This window comes from Tachyglossus aculeatus, chromosome 10 (assembly GCF_015852505.1).
Source record: "Tachyglossus aculeatus isolate mTacAcu1 chromosome 10, mTacAcu1.pri, whole genome shotgun sequence".
NCBI classification, from domain to species: Eukaryota; Metazoa; Chordata; class Mammalia; order Monotremata; family Tachyglossidae; genus Tachyglossus; species Tachyglossus aculeatus.
Genome location: NC_052075.1, coordinates 39,632,665 through 39,648,114, shown reverse-complemented (window position 1 = coordinate 39,648,114; position 15,450 = coordinate 39,632,665). Strand labels below are relative to the sequence as shown.

The following is a 15,450-nucleotide window of genomic DNA, read 5'->3' as shown; positions in this document are numbered from 1 at the left end:
GCGCTTAGTCCAGCGCTCTGCACACAGTAAGCGCTCACTAAATACGATTGATTTGCACGTAGTAAGCGCTTAGTACATGCCATTATTACTATTATTAACATTGCGTTCCACGTGCTGCTAGTTGCGGCCACAGGTTCCCCCCCCCACCCCGCCGCCGGTCCCCGCTCTCCCTCCCGCCCGCCCCGGTCTCCGGGACCCGCCCCCGGGGCAACGGGCGTCCGCCCCTTCCCGCCTTCCCGGGCCCGCCTTCCCGGGCCCGCCCGCCTTCCCGCCGGCAGGAGCCAGTCCCGGGCCGAAACTCGACGTGTGCGGAAAGCGGCGGGCGCTTTCCCTTTCTCCGGGGCCCGGCGGCCGCACCATGCTGGACCCGAGCTCCAGCGAGGAGGAGTCGGACGAAGGCGGGCCGGAGGAGCGGCGCGACGTGCTGCTGCCGCCGGCGGCGGCGGCGGCGGCCGGCGGCGGGGCCCCGCAGCCCGGCCCGGCGCGGGAGGGATGGCGGCGGGACCCGGCGGGGCGACCGCCCGGAGGCTCCGGCTCGGGCTCGGGCTCCGGCTCCAGCGGCGGCTCCGCCCGGCCGCTCAGCCCCAGCCCCTCGGTGCTCAGCGACGGCCGGGAGGAGCAAGACCAGCTCCAGCAGCAGCAGCAGCAGCAGCAGCAGCAACAGGAGGAGCGCGACCGGCGGCTCCGCCTGCAGCTCTATGTGTTCATCGTGCGCTGCATCGCGCACCCCTTCAACGCCAAGCAGCCCACCGACATGGCCCGCAGGCAGCAGAAGGTGAGCTCCCCGCCTGGCAAGGGGGCGCTGGGACCGGGACGGGCTGGCAAACTCTCCGCAACTTCCCCCTCTTGGCTCGGCGGAAAGAGTGTCAGGGATCGTGGGTTCAGATCCCCACTCCCCCAGTTGTCAGCTCTGTGACTTTGGGCAAGTCACTTTTAGTCATGATCGATCAATCAATCAATCAATCGTATTTATTGAGCGCTTACTGTGTGCGGAGCACACAGTAAGCGCTTAATAAGTACCATTATCAATCAGTCAGTCGTATTTATTGAGCGCTTACTGTGTGCGGAGCACATAGTAAGAGCTTAATGAATACCATTATCAATCAATCAATCGTATTTATTGAGCGCTTACTGTGTGCGGAGCACATAGTAAGCGCTTAATAAATACCATTATCAATCAGTCAGTCGTATTTATTGAGCGCTTACTGTGTGCGGAGCACATAGTAAGAGCTTAATGAATACCATTATCAATCAATCAATCGTATTTATTGAGCGCTTACTGTGTGCGGAGCACATAGTAAGCGCTTAATAAATACCATTATCAATCAGTCAGTCGTATTTATTGAGCGCTTACTAAGAGCTTAATGAATACCATTATCAATCAATCAATCGTATTTATTGAGCGCTTACTGTGTGCGGAGCACACAGTAAGCGCTTAATAAATACCATTATCAATCAGTCAGTCGTATTTATTGAGCGCTTACTGTGTGCGGAGCACATAGTAAGCGCTTAATAAATACCCTTATCAATCAGTCGTATTTATTGAGCGCTTCACAGTAAGCGCTTAATAAATACCATTATCAATCAATCAATCGTATTTATTGAGCGCTTACTGTGTGCAGAGCACATAGCGCTTAATAAATAATAATAATAATAATGTTGGCATTTGTTAAGCGCTTACTATGTGCAAAGCACTGTTCTAAGCGCTGGGGGGTTACAAAGTGATCAGGTTGTCCCATGTGGGGCTCACAGTCTTAATCCCCGTTTTACAGATGAGGTAACTGAGGCTCAGAGAAGTTAAGTGACTTGCCTAAGGTCACACAGCAGATATGTGGCAGAGCCGGGATTTGAACCCATGACCTCTGACTCCAAAGCCCGGGCTCTTTCCACTGAGCCACGCTGCTTCGATCAATCAATCGTCTTTATTGAGCGCTTACTGTGTGCGGAGCACTGGACTAAGCGCTTGGGAATTCCAAGTTGGCAACATATAGAGACAGTCCCTACCCAACAGTGGGCTCACAGTCTAGAAGAGGGGGGACAGAGAACAAAACCAAACGTATTAACAAAATAAAATAAATAGAATAGATATGTACAAGTAAAATAAATAAATAGAGTAATAAATATGTACAAACATATATACATATATACAGGTGCTGTGGGGAAGGGAAGGAGGTAAGATCAGGGGGATGGAGAGGGGGACGAGGGGGAGAGGAAGGACATCAAAACAAGTAAAGAGGCATCAATAGCATCAATATAAATAAGTAGAATTAATCAATCGTATTTATTGAGCGCTTACTGTGTGCAGAGCACTGTACTAAGCGATAATGTAGTCCATTTATTTTATTTTGTTAGTATGTTTGGTTTTGTTCTCTGTCTCCCCCTTTTAGACTGTGAGCCCACTGTTGGGTAGGGACTGTCTCTATATGTTGCCAACTTGTACTTCCCAAGCGCTTAGTACAGTGCTCTGCACACAGTAAGCGCTCAATAAATACGATTGATTGATTGATAATGGTATCTATTAAGCTCTTACTATGTGCTAAGCACTTAACTTCTCTATGCCTCACTTCTGTCATCTGTAAAATGCGGGTGGGTGGGGATTGCGAGCCCCACGTGGGACAACCTGATCGCCTCGTATCCCCCCAGCGCTTAGAACAGTGCTTTTGTACACAGTAGGCGCTTAACAAATGCCATCATTATGCCCCCATCCCTAGCCAGCGATGGAGCTGGGATCCCTCCTCCAGCCTCTCTGTGTGCTTGTGTCGAATTCATTCATTCATTCAGTCGTATCTATGGAGCGCTTACTGTGTTCAGAGCACTGTACTGAGCGCTTGGGAAATAGAATTGTCAGCCGTGTGACTTTGGGCAAGTCACTAAACTTCTCTGTGCCTCAGTTACCGCATCTGGAAAATGGGGATTAAGACTGTGAACCCCCCCGTGGGACAACCTGATCACCTTGTAACCTACCCAGCGCATAGAACAGTGCTTTGCACATAGTAAGCGCTTAATAAACGCCGTCTTCTTCATCATCTCCAACCGGGGTACCCTGGCATCCCACCGCTCCTGCTTCACATGCAGGGAGAGCAGAAAGGGCAGGTGGACGGCGGGGAGGGGGGTCTGGCAACCAACCAGCCTTGGCACTCAAATCCAAATAGGTGGCCAGCAGCCCCCAAGTGTACGTGGCTCCCTCTGTGGAAGGACTGATGAGCTAAAATCAGTCAGTAGTATTTATTGAGCACCTGTTCTGGGCAGAGCTCTGCACTAAGGACTTGGAAAAGTGCAAAAGACTTAGTAGTGTCTAAGATGTCAGTGGTGTTTATTGAACGCTTACCGGGTGCGGAGCTCTGGACTAAACACTTGGAAAAGAGCGATGGAGTTAATAGTGTCTAAGACGTCAGTGGTGTTTATTGAACGCTCACCGGGTGCGGAGCCCCGGACTAAGCACTTGGAAAAGAGCGATAGGATTAGTAGTGTCTAAGATATCAGTGGTGTGTTTTGAACGATTACCGGGTGCGGAGCTCTGGACTAAGCACTTGGAAAAGGGCGATAGGGTTAGTAGGATCACCGTTAACAGTGGTATTAATTGATCACTTATTATTCATTCAGTCGTGTTTGAGTGCTTAGTGTGTGCAAAGCACTGTACTGAGCGCTTGGGAGAGTGCACCGTAACAACAGACAGACACGTTCATGTTCACATCGAGCTCACACCGTAGTAAGCGTTTGGGAGAGTACAGTACACCAGTTGGCAGTCACGTTCCCTGCCCACAGCGAGTTTACAGTCTAGAGGGTAGGTGGGCATTAGTATATGCGTGGCTCAGTAGGAAAGAGCCCGGGCTTTGGAGTCAGAGGTCATGGTTTCAAATCCCAGCTCTGCCACTTGTCCGCTGTGTGACTTTGGGCAAGTCACTTAACTTCTCTGGGCCTCAGTTCCCTCATCTGTAAAATGAGGATGAAGACTGAGCCCCACGAGGGACAACCTGATCACCTTGTAACCTCCCCAGCGTTTAGAACAGTGCTTTGCACATAGTAAGCGCTTAATAAATGCTATTATTATTGTTAGTATTAATAAGTGATTTAGAAGTTAAAGATTTGTACATAAATTCTGTGGGATTGAGGGTAGGAAAATAGCAGTTTGGTGGCCAGGTAGATAGGTCTGCTGATAGAGAATTATTGGTAGTATTGGAAAGAGCAATAGTTATTGAGGGGAGAATTATTTGTCAGTTTGACATGCCACGAACCAGGCATTCAGGTTTCTTGCTGCTTCCTTTAAAAAGGCTGAGTAGGTTCAGATGAGGTGGTTGCCAGCTTTAGTTTTCAAGCGTGGCTCACGGGAGGGGGCTGGGGGGGAGCCCAAAATATTTCATGAGTTGTACAGCACCTGGACATTTAGATTACATTGTAAACTTGAAGTCATGTTCAAGAGATGCCACTCCAAAAATTCATTTGGATATGAATTCAATTTGTGCCAAGTGGGACTTCTCAAATTTATTTAGGAGAAATGGCCCTGTGGGGTGGAGGAGGGGAGCAGAGGGAATCAAATAGTTTGAAACTGAAAGTGATTTTTGCTGGACTGTTTTCCTTTGGCAAAAATTCAGGTGTTTTGGAGTTAGAAGCAAACAAATCCAAAATCCATTTAATCTATTTTTTGCAAATAAACCAAAAAATGTTAGTAGGTACAAGAACATGTGCCTGGACTTCTTTCCATCCCTTCCTCTTCCAGGAGGTACACAGTTGGTTAAATAAAATGAAACCAGAATTCTTAGTTACTCCTGGCAGAAATTGTTGCTTACCCTGGAGTGACTATCTGTAAGGCTTAGTGACAGTCAGCACTGACTGTTTTCTCATGCCTGAAAAAAAAAAGTTTAAAAAATAAAATTTAGTGTTGTAGGATGCAGTGCCTTAAAGAGACTGGCACAGTTGGAAGAGCTGCTGTCTCGTAGAGGGGTCAGTTTGGTGAGTGCCGCTGTGAATTTTTGTGAGCGTTCGAGCCGCCAATCCATATTGTTACAAAATCCATATCTTCATTAACTTGGCTCAGGATGAAGAAACACTCAATGGCAGCTAATGAACTGTGTAGGAAAAAGAACGTGCATTTCTCCTCCTAAAATCATTTTGAAGCTTTGAATTGTATAACCGCAGAGCGGTTTGATGTGCACATAGCTGGTTGGAGTTATGGCTCAGAGCACAGAGGTACAAACTATCATCTTGAAATATTTATTTTCCCTAAATCATATATTATTTTTGGTATCACAACTGCTCTTAAAAACATGGGTAAATAGGTTCGTGAGTAAATCATGATCTCCTTTGGCTGTTCAAATAGTACGGATCTGTTTGGCTCCTACTGTTCAAATTGGCAAGCAGGTGTGTTCATAATGGAACTGACAGTGCATTATTGTGTTGTTTGATCGCAGGCACTAAGTGAAATGTCCCAGCTCTGAACTGAATCTAAGGGAAGAAGTGGTACATTGAAGATGCAAATCTATTTCTGTGTCATAAGTACTTGAAAGAATGTTTAGAGCTTTCTCATCCAAAAAGTTGCCGGAATGGAAAACTGTCAGATAAAATAACTTGATATCATAGTGTTGCTACTGAGCACTTCGATTTGAAACTTACAGTCTTTCAGTCACCCATTAGTTTGGATGTATACCTTGATAATGAGTTGTTCAGGGGTCAAGATAAATTCTCCCCCTTCTAGACTGTGAGCCCGTTGTTGGGTAGGGACCGCCTCTATAAGTTGCCGACTTGTACTTCCCAAGCGCTTAGTACAGTGCTCTGCACACAGTAAGTGCTCAGTAAATACGAATGAATGAATGGACACTTGGAACAGTCAAAGATGCTGCAAAAGGATCACAAATACCAGAGCCAGAGTTCATATTCTGCACAAACCTGCATTTCACTCTGCTGGTGTGGGGGGTTGCTTAGAGGGCAAAAATATTTGCCCCTCCACTCTGGGTTACCCCGCTACCCTAGGCTTGGTCTCAGGGGGGAGGACAGTTAAAGAGAGAGTCTCCTGGAGGGGCAGGGAGCTCTTCTCTTTACACGATCGATCACTGGTCCCCAGCCTGGAGTGTCTGTGTGCTGACGTTCATTTTGATCTGGGTTAAGGATAGGCCCGGTAAGGAGCTGAGAAATTTGATGGTCCCTCCCAGACCATGTACCCCAAACAGACAGTGAATGTTGTTGCAGATGTGGCAGTGGTAGGTCATCCTTCTTCCCTCCTCTGAAACCTGGTCGAATAAATCCTGAGATACCAGGTCTGTGCCTGGGCTTCAGCCCCTCCTTACTCCTGCCAAAGTCCCTGGGGTTCCTGCTCTCTTCCAGCTGTCGTCTTTCGGTGTCCACCACTCCTGTCTTTTCAGTCCCTCTTCCTCCTTTCTCCTCCCCTGTCTTTCCCCCAGCTTGGCTCCTGCCCTTCCATGGTCCAGCACTGGAAGCCAATTGCTGCCTGAGAGTCATCGCTGATTCAGTTGGAAGACTTGGAGGCAGTGAATCAGGGACAGCTAACATCCGCTTTGTAAATACATAGATTTAAGCTTATCATCAATTACAGTCTAAGTCCACATTTCTCCTACTTGCCATCCCTTCTTCAGCACTTGTGTACTTTCATTCACTCATTCATTCAATCGTATTTATTGAGCACTTACTTTGTGCAGAGCACTGTACTAAGAGCTTGGGAAGTACAAGTTTGCAACATATAGAGATGGTCCCTACCCAACAGCGGGCTCACAGGCTAGAAGGGGGAGACAGACAACAAAACAGAACATATAAACCAAATAAAATAAATAGAATAAATATATACAAGTAAAATAAATAGAGTAATAAATATGTGCAAACATATATACATATATACAGGTGCTGTGGGGAGGGGAAGGAGGTAAGGCAGGGGGGAGGGGGAATAGGGGGAGAGGAAGGAGGGGGGTTATTCACCTCACAGCACTTACGCACATATCCTTACACCCTGCCATTTCTGCTGCCTGAAGTTTATTTTAATGTCTGCCTGCCAGCTCCTTTTGGACAGGGATCATGTCTGCCAACTGTATTGGATTTTACTTTCCAAAGCACTTAGTGCAGTGCTCTGCATACAGTAGACATTTAATAAATACCACGGATTGATTAGTTCTGCCAGGTCTTCGTACACAACATTTCTGAGGTCTGCCCATTTCTTTCCATTGTTGCTTCTACCACTTGTCACACAAGAAGTGGGGAATTGCATCAGCCTTCCAGTGGTCTCCCTGCCTCCATTGTCTGTCTGTCTGTCTGTCTGTCTCTCTCCCCCCCTCCCCCCCCCCTCCCCCCCTCCCCCCCTCCCCCCTCCCCTTTCTCTCCCCCCTCTCCCCCCTCGCTCTCCCCTCCCCTTTCTCTGTCTCTCCCTTCCTCTCTCCCTCTCTCCCCCCTCCCCCAAATCTGCAGTAAGGACCATCTTCTCAAAGGACTGCTTAGCAAGCATCTCTCCATTTCTCAGAAATCTCTTTTGGCTTCCCTTTTCCTTCACCGGTAACAGAGACTCTTTACAATTGAATTCAAGACTCTCCACAGTCCCTCCCCATCTTAAAAATCAGCACTCTTCACCTGCTACTCCCTCGCCTCCCAACTCTCTCTCTTGGTTTCTCCCAACTTCATTTTCTAACCATACCTCACTCTTGACTCTCCTGCCCCGTCCCACTTGCAATGCTGTTTTCTCCAGCCTAGAACTTTCACCCCTCCTCCCTTCATATCTGACAGACGACAGCCCTTTGTGTTCATAGCCCTCCTAAAATTCCCATCTCTTGCAACAAGCCTTCCCCGATTAAGCCCCATCTCTTGAGTTATATCAACCCAGCAGCCACCTCTGGCCCCTACACATTTATTTTTGACCACCTTTTGTACTGGTGTGTGTGTATATATCTATATATAAAAATAAAATTGATATATAATATGTCAATAATGTAATATAATGTATTATTATATTATTATATAATATAATATATGATGATATATAATTGATAATCAATATATAATTGATTGAGAAGTCAGTTATTTACTCTATTAGTAAATATTTTTATGTATCCCCCATTAGAATGCAAGCCCTTACTGGTTAGGGAACAATCCTTGGACTTTCTATGTGCTTAGTACAGTGCATTGCACCTAATAGAATGCCATTACTAGTCTTAAATAGGACTGAGATTTCACAACAAATTTCTTCTATATCTTTTGCTAACTATGTGCTTATGATTTTTTTTCTTCTGAAGAATTTAGCTTTTCTCATTTTTACTCACGAAAGCCAGTATGGACCACTGTATTAGAACCTTTTAAGCTCTAATTCTAGATGGGCCAGTGACTTACAATAAAGCCTTAGCAATAAAGCCCCGAGGCTGTATTTGAAAAATGGTGTAGTAGGCTCATGAACTTCACAAAGATACTGGAAGAAATAATCTATAAATAATATATACAGTGAAATGTGTGTTTGGTGCCTTTTTTAAGACAATAAGAAAAAGCGACCCTTGTAATAATAATAATAATAATGGCATATATTAAGCGCTATTTGCAAAGCACTGTTCTAAGCGCTGAAAATAATGACAGTATTTGTTAAGTGCTTATTATGTGCCAAGCACTGTTCTAAACGCTGGGGGAGATACAAGGTAATCACATTGTCCCATTAGGGGCTCACAATCTTAATCCTCATTTTACAGATAAGGTAACTGAGGCACAGAGAAGTTAAGTGACTTGCCCAAAGGCACACAGCTGATAAGTGTAGGAACTGGGATTAGAACCTCTGACTCCCAAACCCATAGGAGTGCTGTGTAGGGGAGAAGTAAGAAGTTTTAGGAAAAAATATTTTTTAGGACTCCAGCTTCTATATCTGAATGTTTCAGAGAAAGTTAGGTGAATTTTGTTTTGAAATAATTTTTAAGAGTGCTTTTCAAATCCCTTGGCATTTGAGCTGATTTGATTTCCCTATTCCGGGGAAAGGACTAGTCTGTTTTAGAAAACAGCTTCAGCCTTCTAAATGGAGCTTGTCTGAGAGCATCGCCAGTCCTTGCTCATCTCCAGATTAGGGAACTCCTAGCTACTGATATCCTCTTCCTTTTCTAACCCACCGTTGGGACTGAAGCTTGGTCAAGGCACTGGAAGGGCAACTTGTTCATCAAGTCTGAAGATTCATTCGATCATATTTACTGAGTGCTTACTGTGGGCAAAGCACTGTACTAAGCATTTGGGAGAGTACAATATAACAATAAACAGACACATTCCCTGCCCACAATGGGCTTACGTTTTAAAGGGGGAGACAGACATTAATATAAATAAATAAATTACAGATATTTACATGAGATGCAGAGAGGCAGGAGAGTGGGGAAGGTAGGCATTGGAGACTTCCAAGGAAGGATGGTTCCAAATTAACAGTGGGCCCACTGAAACCAAACCCCCTACCCCGGTTTGGATGGAGTTTACCATCTTTTCTTCCCTTGCACAGAGGTCACACCTATTGGTGTAGAACTACTGATTTTGAATGGAAAGCCTCCCAATCCCATTACCGAACTCCAAAGCCAACTAGGCAATTTTGAAACTGCATAGTATGCTTGGCTTTCTTGCCTGCAAGTTTCTAGCAGTCCTGCTGACAACCTAAAGAGCCTACCCTTTTAGATAGTTGGGATAATTCATCCCTTCTGTTACTTGGATATTGGCATAATCCTGAGCAAAGACAGCAAGAAGTGCTATGCTGTTTGCTACTTCAAGTAATGTGGTATACAGTGTCCTGTCGGGAACGAGATGGAAACCACACATTAAACTAAAACTTCAGACTGGACTTAATATAGGAAGTGCTGCCTTTTTTTTTAAACCCAATTCTTCTAATCCTCCACAGAGTACCTTGAGATGGCAGTGCTTAATTTTGTGGAATGACATGTGCTCATGAGAACTCAAATAGCTTAAGTTATAATGGCATTTGGCTTTTTCTCTCAGTTGTGAAATCTTGTTATGCACAGATCATCCCATTAAGTGAAATCCCGTATTACTGTTGTATAATTCTTCATAATTTTGTTTCCTCACATGCCATGAAAGCAGCCCAGTTTAAGGAGCTATTAGGTGCTTGATGGCTTGTTGTATTAGGGGTTGAAGCATTGCTAAGTGTAAATGGACACAACGGCTAAATAGCACTGGTCATATTGGACTATTGTTGCATTACTTTATTTTGAGCATCTCTTCAGCCCGCCAGCCATGAAGGGATTGAAGCCCATTTTCATTCGTCCTCTCGGTACTCTGAAAGAGTGAGTGTTAATGCCATCCACATTTCCAGGGAAAGAATGAAAGAATTGATTGATGGATTGCACATTTCTGTCCCAAGTGAGAGGAGGAGCCAGGATAAGCATTTAGAGGCCTTCCAATTTTCAACATATCTTTCTGGTCCTGAGCTGTGGTTGGTCAGTCAAGATCTTCCTCCAAAAACAGTGGAACACATCCATTACTGCATCAGGAAGCCTGTTTTATTTCTCCTCAAACCCCCCTGAATCTTTAACCCTGAATAGACCCAGTATTTGGTCAAATCGCTTTGTCTTTTATTGATCTTTCATTGACTAAGCTCTCCTTTCCTCTTCTCCCACTCCCTTCTGTATCACCTTGATTTGCTCCCTTTATTCATCCCCCCTCAGCCCCATAGCACTTATGTACATTTCTGCAATCTGTTTATATTAATGTCTGTCTCCCCCTCTAGACTGTAAGCTTGTGGGCAGGGTGTGTGTGTGTTACATTGTACTCTATCAGGCACTTAATATATTGCTCTGCACACAGTAAGCGCTCAATAGATATATTTGAACGATTGAAAGAAAAGAGCAAGACCAAGGGTTTTAGGCACTAAAAGAACCATGGTAGAACAGGTTCCTTTACATCCCTGAAAATTGTTTTATAAGTTTAGGATTTCTAAATTTGTTACAGTGTGTGGATTTCCAAAGAATCAGGTCTGAATTTTCAGCGGGAACTAATATTGCCAAGAAGTTCGGTCCCAGGCCCCATAGTCCCAAACACAGGCATCAATAGAGCATGCCCTGAAGATGGCCTGTAGTCTACTCCAGTGCTCTTTCCTCCTGCCAATTCTAGAGTTTGCTCCAATACTGAGCTGTCCATCAGAGAGCCTCTTTAGGCCTTTTATTCATAGTTATTCATAGTTATTCATTCAGTCATATTTATTGAGTGCTTACTGTGTGCAGAGCATTTATATTTATTCAAATTCAAGTCTGTTTTCCCCCTCTGGACTGCATGGGCAGGGAATGTGTCCGCTAATTCTGTTGTCTTGTACTCTCCTAAGCGCTTAGTACAGTGCTTTGCACATAGTAAGTGCTCAATAAATACGATTGGTTTTTATCTTACGTTCATATGAGGTAATAATAATAAGTAGTGAAGGTAGGGCTTCCATACCGCCCAGACAAGTTTCTGAAAATATTCCCTGCCTGTGACCTGAGCTTTGTTTACTGGGGCCCATTGGCAGCTTGTCAACATGCGCTGTTGTAGTCTGTGAACTTTTTCCTCTCCAGGCTCTCAGAAGGGCCATTAATGGTAACTTCCTGAAGTATTGTGTGACACACATCTCTGTACTTCGTGGTCACTTCCAATAGTTCCCCATTTCCCTCCATATGAAGCAGAAGCTCCTTTCCATCAGCTTCAAGGATGTCCTCCAGCTCTCACCACCTCACCTGTCAGTTCTCTTGATTAGCTGCTCCACAACTTGCATTCTTTGCCCCTTTTAAACTCACATTTTATCTGTACCTCACATAGACTGTTGTGAGGTATGATTGTTGATGTTGATGATTGATGAGACTCTCCCATTTTCACCTTCCCCTGCCTGGAACTCCCACCCCTTTGAAATTTACTTGACTACCTTTCTCTTCCCCTTCAAAGCCTTCCTAAAAATCTTTACCTCCTCCAGGAAGCCTTTCTTGATGAATTCACAAAACCTCAGTCCCATCAACTCGGAAACACCTGGCACTTGTATATTCTTATCCTTGGCACTTGTATACATATGCGTATTTTATTTGTGTATGGCTTTATTCAATTACTTATTCATCTGTTTCACCTGGATCCATTTGTACTACTTGCCATTATATCCTTTTTCTTCCTTCTGCCCCTGTTCTATAATTTTAGGATTTCTGAATTTGGTACCAGTATGTGGATTTGTAAATCAGTTTTCTCTGTCCATTGCATCAGGTTGTAAATGCCTGGAGGGCAACAATCATGTCTTGTTTCTGTTGTACTCTCCAAGAGCTTTGTTCAGTGTTTTACACTCAGTAGGTGCTTACTAAATTCTATTAATACTGATGAGGGGGCTTACCCTTCAGTCAAGTGTTACAGTACATGTTCTGTTTATAGAACTGCCTTTTGTATTCAGAGATGCTAGTGAGATTTCAACCATTTGTGCTGACATTATTTGGGTGAGGGGCTCTTCCGCAAGATACCCACAAAAAAAATATAGGAAGGGGACACCTGTTAAAGCCTCTTTCTGACTCGGCTGAGCATTCTATCCTGTAAGATACTGTTGCCTCTCCAAAAAGAGACCAAGTGAGGCTGCCCATATCACCTAGGCCTTTAGTTTACGCTTGCATGAAGGGAGAGAGAGAACTTTCTGCCAGCAGGCATGCACTTAAGTTGTTTTCCAGTAGTGGTGATGGATTTTGTTGAACCATTCACACCATCTTGGTGGGTTTCCCCAGAACCAACAGCATGCACTGAGAGATGACTGATAGGGGTAGCAGGAGGGGTCCGAAGTGCAGAACTGAGATCTCTGAGATCTCATCAGTAGCAGTCACTCTGATGCCCTTGACCTTGTCAAGTTTATCAGCCTCAGTTTCACCCGGTCTGTTCAATTGGCCTGTTTCCCTCCTTAAGTTCTTCCACTCCTTTCTGTTTCATCCTGATTTACTCCCTTTATTCAGACCCACAGAGTTTATGTATATATCTGTAATTTTATTTCTATTAACGTCTGCCTCCTCCTCTAGACCTTAAGCTCATTGTGGGCAGGGAATGTTTCTTTTGTTGTCTACTCTCCAAAGCGTTTTAGTACAGTGACCTGCACACTAAGCACTCAATAAACATGATTGACTGACTGCCCACTTGAGAAGAGCTTCTCTTTGAAGCTGGGGGAAAGATGCAAAAGGTGGTCTGGAACTCATCTGAAAAGCTCTGTCAGCCTAAAAGCCTGAATGGCTACACTAGGTAAAAGGTGGATTTTTTTTTCTTCTCACATGCCTTCGTCTAAATTTTCCAGCTAGTGATTTGCTGTGGAGTTGCCTCCCTAATCCACAGATACTCATCTTTCCTGGAGGGTTTGTTTAGAGGGGAAGATCGATACTTTAGCTGCACGCCTGCTGCAGGCAACTGTTGCTAGTGGGAAACTAGTAGCACATAGGTGGGTAAGTGGAGGAAAAATTTCTTTTGGGGGAGTTGAAAGGCAGAGGAGCTCTGCTGTTCTCCCTGCCCTACTCAAATGGTCGTGGCAGCAGGGAGTAAAAGCAACCTTCTAAGCATTTGAATTAAAATGAAGTACAGGCCCCATTTTACTTGTACTGGCTGGATCATCTCTGCTTGGCCTGAGCACACATGGGGGTGAGTCACTTTTGAGATTGTCTCCCATGACACTATTTCATGACACTTCATGACACTATGCTTATGATACTAACTTTTTTTTTTTTTGCCTTTGGTGTACTTCAGAGTTGAAGCCAGTGTGCATGGGAACCATGGGGAAATGGGGGAATGATTTTAAAAACTGCAGCAGGATGGGGGAAAGTATAGATGGGAGGGAGGACAAGTCAGGGAAAGTTAACTGTTTGATGGTCACCAAGGGGAGTCGATGTCCTTTTTACTTTCAGGTTGGCAAGCTATCATGGATCCTCTCTGACTCAATATGAATATACTAATGGGGCTTTATTAGTTATCTATTCATTCAATCATATTTATTAAGCACTTACTGTGTGCAGAGCACTGTACTAAGCGCTTGGAAAAGTACAGTGCAACAATAAACAGTGACATTCCCTGCCCACAGTGAGCTCATAATCTAGAGAGGAGGAGACAGATATCAATACAAATAAATGAAGTTGCAGATATATACATAAGTGCTATGGGTCTGGGAGGGGGCAGAGGAGCAAAGGGAGCAAGTCAGGGTGATGCAGAAGGGAGTGGGAGAAGAGGAAAAGTGGGGCTTAGCCTGGGAAGGCCTCTTGGAGGAGATAATAATAATAATGGCATTTATTAAGCACTTACTATGTGCAAAGCACTGTTCTAAGTTCTGGGGAGGTTACAAGGTGATCAAGTTGTCCCACGTGGGCTCACAGTCCTAATTCCCATTTTACAGATGAGGGAACTGAGGCACAGAGAAGTTAAGTGACTTGCCCAAAGTCACACAGCTAGCAATTGACAGAGTCAGGATTTGAACCCATGACCTCTGACTCCAAAGCCCGGGCTTTCCACTGAGCCACACTGCTTCTGTATTGAGGCACAAGGAGTTGTGCCTTCAATAAGGCTATGAAGGGGTGGGGGAGAGTAATTGTCTGCCGGATTTGAGGAGGCGAGAAGCAGGAGGTGGGCCAGGATCAGCGGTAAGACAGGTGAGACTGAGGCACAGTGAGAAGATAAGCAATAGAGGAGCGAAGTATGCGGTCTGGGTTGTAGAAGGAGAGAAGTGAGGTAAGGTAGGTGGGGGTCAAGGTGATAGAGTGCTTTAAAGCCAATAGTGAGGAGTTTTTGTTTGATACGGTGTTGGATGGGCAACCAGTCGAGATTTTTGAGGAGTTCTCGAGTTGAATGCTTAATTCTGGGCAATTTTGATAAAAAATAAGGTATCTAACTTTGTTCAGGGACCAATCTCCCATTTATAAAGTTGCTCTGGGAGCAAATTGTTTCCGATTTTTAACGTTTCTACTTAAAATGCAACTTTCAGGAACCGATTTGGGCAAAAGATTGAGGGCTTCCTGAAGTATGAGCAGAGCTATTATGGCTGAGCCAAAGGATCTCATGATTATATGCTGATAATGTCTCTTTTCAGGCCTAATGCAGAGACTGTGCTCTTCTCAATCAGAAATATTGACAATGGAGGAGTCTGTTCTAAAGAGGAAAGTCTTTAATGATCCACTATGAAGCAAGTTTCATAGAGCCAGTAGTTTGAATATAAAAGGTCTTGGGAGCCTGCAGATCTAATTCCTAAGACAGACCTTATTGAATCGTAGAGATTTTGTGTTAACATGACTGCTTAGCGTGGAAGTAATTTGACGACATCTAGCTTAGCTCTCTCATGAGGCTGAACTAAGTGGCCAGAGCAGTCAGTCAGTCTTATTTATTGAACTCTTACTGTGTGCAGAACACTATACTAAGTGCTTAGGAGAGTACAGTATAACAGACACATTACCTACCCACAGTGAGCTTACAGTCTAGAGAAGGAGACAGACATTAATATAAGTAAATAAAATTACAGCTATAATAATAATAATAATGGCA

At 44.6% G+C, this 15,450-nt stretch overlaps 1 protein-coding gene across 10 annotated transcripts in view; it reads left to right on the top strand.

The window, feature by feature from the left end:
* The first annotated feature begins 299 nt into the window (after positions 1–299).
* Positions 300–15,450, top strand: part of CADPS2 (calcium dependent secretion activator 2) — a 371,455-nt gene continuing 356,304 nt past the window's right edge. For all 10 annotated transcript variants that reach the window (XM_038752460.1, XM_038752456.1, XM_038752457.1 and 7 more), the window contains exon 1: positions 300–775. In XM_038752460.1, the coding sequence (XP_038608388.1) occupies positions 359–775 (417 nt within the window). In that variant the 5' untranslated portion in view covers positions 300–358. The remainder of the gene's footprint in view (positions 776–15,450) is intronic.